At 44.2% G+C, this 4,645-nt stretch overlaps 1 protein-coding gene across 2 annotated transcripts; it reads left to right on the top strand.

Moving 5' to 3' along the window:
- Nucleotides 1-1,677: 1,677 nt before the first annotated feature.
- LOC147420720 (stearoyl-[acyl-carrier-protein] 9-desaturase 5, chloroplastic-like) lies at nucleotides 1,678-3,552 on the top strand. 2 transcript variants are annotated; one of them, XM_086504742.1, is made up of 4 exons: nucleotides 1,678-1,752; nucleotides 1,870-2,039; nucleotides 2,130-2,586; nucleotides 2,826-3,552. In XM_086504742.1, the coding sequence occupies exons 1-4, from the start codon at nucleotides 1,678-1,680 to the stop codon at nucleotides 3,390-3,392; spliced, it is 1,269 nt and encodes a 422-aa protein (XP_086360868.1). In that variant the 3' UTR covers nucleotides 3,393-3,552. The 2 variants fall into 2 exon arrangements, with proteins under 2 accessions (XP_086360868.1, XP_086360867.1); XM_086504741.1 differs by having other exon boundaries at nucleotides 1,738-2,039.
- Nucleotides 3,553-4,645: the final 1,093 nt, after the last annotated feature.

The following is a 4,645-nucleotide window of genomic DNA, read 5'->3' as shown; positions in this document are numbered from 1 at the left end:
CTTCGGGGGCCTGCCTCGAGGCCCTTCTATATCCTTGCCTATTTGGATCACCTACCATAATTAGTTCTCTCCCTCTATAGTATTCCTGAACGTCTCTTGGGATGGTTTCTATCGGCTTAGTTGCATGGTCTGATACCTTGCCCTTCAACCGGTAGCTAGTCGGTCAACTAGAGAGAGAAGGCACCCATTAAAGCTCAATCACGTCACATAAAAAGTCAAGACTTTTTGTTCTTATTCCCTCAAAATCAGTGGGATCCTCATTGAATTGCAAAAATCACCTTCGATGGGACATAGCCGCCGGGAAGCCATCCTGCCACAATGGCGAGCTATTTTCACGACCCTCCCCAACAACTATTGACCTGCCCTAGTCGATGTAATCATGAGACTTTGCACTATCGACAAACGGGGTAGGAGGGGCTGAAGCGGGTGAAGGCGACCAGGTCCTTTACGAGTTGACACCGTTCAAACTTCTCCTCCTCCTCCTTCTCTCTCTCTCTCTCTCTCTCTCTCTCTCTCTCTCTCTCTCTCTCTCTCTCTCTCTCTCTCTCTCTCTCTCTCTCTCTCTCTCTCTGTGGCGGCTAATTTTAGTACCTGTGGGATTGAATCCTTGGCGAGGACCTAAATTGTTGGTGGCATGGTGTAAGGAGCACGTGGGAACAACATATCAAAACGTGGCTCAGAACCCTTGGGTAAAGCTTAGCCGATGGCGTTGGAAGTGATATCTTGCTTAGAAGATCTAGCATCGAACAATCACGGACGGTATTGTACCGCAATCGAGCAGGGTAAAGAGCCAATGGACACAAGCGAGCATTATGGAGTAGGTTGGATTTGTGGTGGTTGCAAATCCAGAGAGGTGCACCCACTCCAGTATTTTTACATCCTTTCGCTCTAGGTCTCTTATGGAAATAGTTCCCCGGAGGATCTTGAATTGCGTTGCTATTCACGCTTTCATATGAGAGAGTCAAAGTTTTCAATCATGTGCAACACAAAGAGCAGTATTGCAACAATAAGTAAACACACACACACTTTATGGTTTTGTGCTTATAGATCTTCCAAAATGAAAGACGATATTGTATGGTTCTCTCTCTCTCTCTCTCTCTCTCTCTCTCTCTCTCTCTCTCTCCCTCCCTACGCGAGCACGCACACACACACACACACACACACACACACATGCAACATGCATCTTGGCTATGTTGCTAGATTGAGTGAGGGTGGCTAGCAAAAGAAGAAGGGCCACGAGGGCTATTGAATTCGAGCGACATGGAGTTTGAGTGACACAGAGTTCCAACATCGATTGTGCCATCACTAAGATCCTCCCCACTTTCTCTTTTCCATCCATCCATGGCTCAAGAAAGGACTTGAGTGTGTTGACTGTCTCTCGCTATATATGACATCCACAATATCCTCTAACTTCTTCCCAAATGCAAGCATGCCTTTCACCTCAAGTGCGTCGCTTCATGGCTTAGCAGCTACTTCACTAAAAAATCCACATAGCACTATTGGAGGCAGTGTCGTCGCTGAAAGCGACGCCCTTGTACTAGGTAGTCTAAGGTGTGATTGGTCCACGTGGCTCATTGTATGGGCCTCGTTTGGGAAAACCTCACCGAGTAAAAATTGGGAGGGCCATACAAATTGTATCATGTGGTTAAGCCCTGGTTTACACACGCAGACGTAGCAATGTTTCCCGAGTTACCAGACCCTTGTATTTTTGCATGCCGCCCGTTCTTTCCAGAATCCACATTGCAGCCCCGGGTATTCTCCTCTTGTTTTGCACGCACAAACACACTCACCGTCTGAGTCTCTCTCCCCCTCCCTTTTAATCAACACCTCCGAATCTGCGTTTTTTTATTTAGCTTGGCTTGCTCGTAGGACCGTTGGTGGCCTGCCATGGCCTTCACCGCAAGACCAACAGGCTTCAATGTGCTTCACAGAGACCCAGCTATGGCTTCCTTCCTTAAAGCAGCGCCACTTAGAGCCCTTGCTATTAACGAACATTCGACTTCAAGCCGCATGCAGATGGCAATCACAATGGTACCCAGGTAATTAGATTCGCTGGCCTCTTTGTGTGTGTGTGTGAGAGAGAGAGAGAGAGAGAGAGAGAGAGAGAGGCTCACTCTTTTTCCACACAGAGATGCCAAAGTGCACACTATGCCACCAGAGAAAATAGACATGTTCCAGTCATTGCAAGGCTGGGCGGAGACGAACATCCTCGGCTTCCTCAAGCCAGTGGAAAAGAGCTGGCAGCCGCATGATTTTTTACCCGATTCGAGCTCGGAAGGGTTTTTCGAGGATGTCGAGGAACTCCGCATGCGATCCATGGAGCTTCCCCCAGAGTACTTTGTTTGCCTTGTTGGGGATATGATCACCGAAGAGGCCTTGCCTACTTATCAAACCATGCTCAACACTCTAGATGGGGTTCGTGATGAGACGGGCGCATCTCTCACCCCTTGGGCTCGCTGGACTCGCGCATGGACAGCTGAGGAGAACAGACATGGGGATCTACTCAATAAATACCTTTATCTCAGTGGGCGTGTTGATATGCGCGCGGTCGAGAAGACGATTCAGTATCTGATTGGCTCTGGAATGGTTGGTTAGCTTCAAGCAGTCACATTTACCTTGTTTCATTAGGCTTGATTCTTGTCTTAATTCGATGTGGAGATGGCATTTATGTAAATTTGCTATCGTGCTCTGCCCGACATTTCATGCAATCAGGCTATACCTCCATGTCATTTTTCTGTTTGAGCTTGAAAGGTTGAATTCTCCATTCCACAAGCATTGAGAATTTGCTTAAACTGCGATGTTTATTGTGTTTGCTTTTGTTCCAGGACCCTAGAACAGAAAACAATCCCTACCTTGGCTTCATCTACACTTCTTTCCAAGAAAGAGCAACCTTCATTTCTCATGGGAACACTGCACGGCAAGCCAAAGAGTTTGGAGATTTGAAACTGGCTAAGATTTGCGGTACGATTGCAGCGGATGAGAAAAGGCACGAGAATGCATATATGAAGATTGTCGAAAAGCTATTTGAGCTGGATCCTGATGGAACCATGCTCGGCTTGGAAGATATGATGCGGAAGAAAATATCCATGCCTGCACATTTAATGTATGATGGATGCGATCAGAATATATTCGACAAGTTTGCTCTTGTTGCTCAAAAGATGGGGGTGTACACTGCAAGAGATTATGCTGATATTTTGGAGCACTTGATTCAGAGATGGAATGTGGAGAAGTTGGGAGGCCTATCCAGCAGGGGACTGCAGGCGCAGGATTATGTGTGCAGTCTTCCGCTTCGAATGAGGAAGTTGGAAGAGCATGCGAGCTCTAGGGTTAGAAAAGGTCCAAAGGCAGCAGCATTCTCTTGGATATTTAACCAGGAGGTGGCCTTGGTGTAACATGCATAAGCATATAAAACATAGTTTTTTAAATTGCAGGGTAGGCAAAGGCGTATGAAAGTATGACTTAAGTATGTTTTGGAGGCTAGTTTCGACATAACAAATAGGTCTGTATGTTTTAACAGGCCTGCATAATATGAATAATTTTTATGTTCCAGAACGTACTCTTGTGTTGAAGAAAATGCGTGAGTATCAATTGGCTTAACATTATAGGTGGGCAAAACTAAAGTATAACCAAGAAGTGGCCTTGTCATAGCGTCTGCTGAAGAAAATGCGTTAGTATCAATTGGCTTAACATTATAGGTGGGCAAAACTAAAGTATAACCAAGAAGTGGCCTTGTCATAGCGTCTGCCGAAGAAGAAGTGTCTCAATTTGATGGAGCGTAGCATCATGTAGTCAACATGGAACATCTTTTGGACTTTGAGCTCCAAAGCAACAATCGCATGGCTCATGGACTCTTTTGACTAACAAGCACAGCGTAGTGGTAGAGCATTCAAATAGATATCCTCCTCCCCTTGGGTTGGTCACTTAATAATCATGTGACTCACGTGAGTGTAGTAGAAGGGGTTATTAAATTTTATTTCTTAACATTTTCATATACGGAAGGGTATCATTAAATGGAGTTGGAAAAAAATTATAGATTGAATAGGAAAATGGTGTATTTTATTTGTATAAAATTTATTTACAATTTATACATTACGGTCCCTTCTTGTGATATTTATATGGATTTTGGGCAGCACCATGGGAACGAAAAGCTTGAACTTATGAAGAGAATCTTGAGTCTAAAGTGAGTGATTATAAATTTACTTAAGAGTGTTGAACTCAATGAGAGAACGTGGATAATTGCATTAAAAAACGAGTCTTCCTCTTTATATGAGACAATAGGATACTTACATTGCATGTAGGATAAATCACACTTTCTATCATTCACTCTCAACCTATTACTTCAACATCCCCCCTCTCCCTCAAAGTTTTCAACTTTGCACTTTCCATATCCTGCACTCCAACTCACATGGTAGAGTAGCAAGACTTTGGTTCCCCATGTTTCTTCAATCCAACAATGAGGACTTGCTTGAACATTCATAATGTATACCCAAAATACAATGGGGAATTTCAAAACATTCTTTCAAAGGTTGTTTGGCCTCTTTTTGGTGTTTCCTTTTCTTTTCCATCTTTTGCTAGGATATTGGCTTCTTGTTCAAAACATTGCCTTTGCAAAGTGTCTTTTCTTCCACATCTATGATATATTACA

Source organism: Adiantum capillus-veneris, chromosome 28 (assembly GCF_014529385.1).
Source record: "Adiantum capillus-veneris isolate H3 chromosome 28, ASM1452938v2, whole genome shotgun sequence".
In the NCBI taxonomy this organism is placed as follows: domain Eukaryota; kingdom Viridiplantae; phylum Streptophyta; class Polypodiopsida; order Polypodiales; family Pteridaceae; genus Adiantum; species Adiantum capillus-veneris.
This window is presented reverse-complemented; position numbering and strand designations above follow the sequence as displayed.

Coding starts and splice junctions, on each gene's coding strand:
- LOC147420720 (XM_086504742.1), top strand. CDS start 1,678: ATGTTTCCCGAGTTACCAGACCCTTGTATTTTTGCATGCCGCCCGTTC. Junction 2,040..2,129: donor GCAATCACAATGGTACCCAG/GTAATTAGATTC, acceptor TTTTCCACACAG/AGATGCCAAAGTGCACACTA. Junction 2,587..2,825: donor ATCTGATTGGCTCTGGAATG/GTTGGTTAGCTT, acceptor CTTTTGTTCCAG/GACCCTAGAACAGAAAACAA.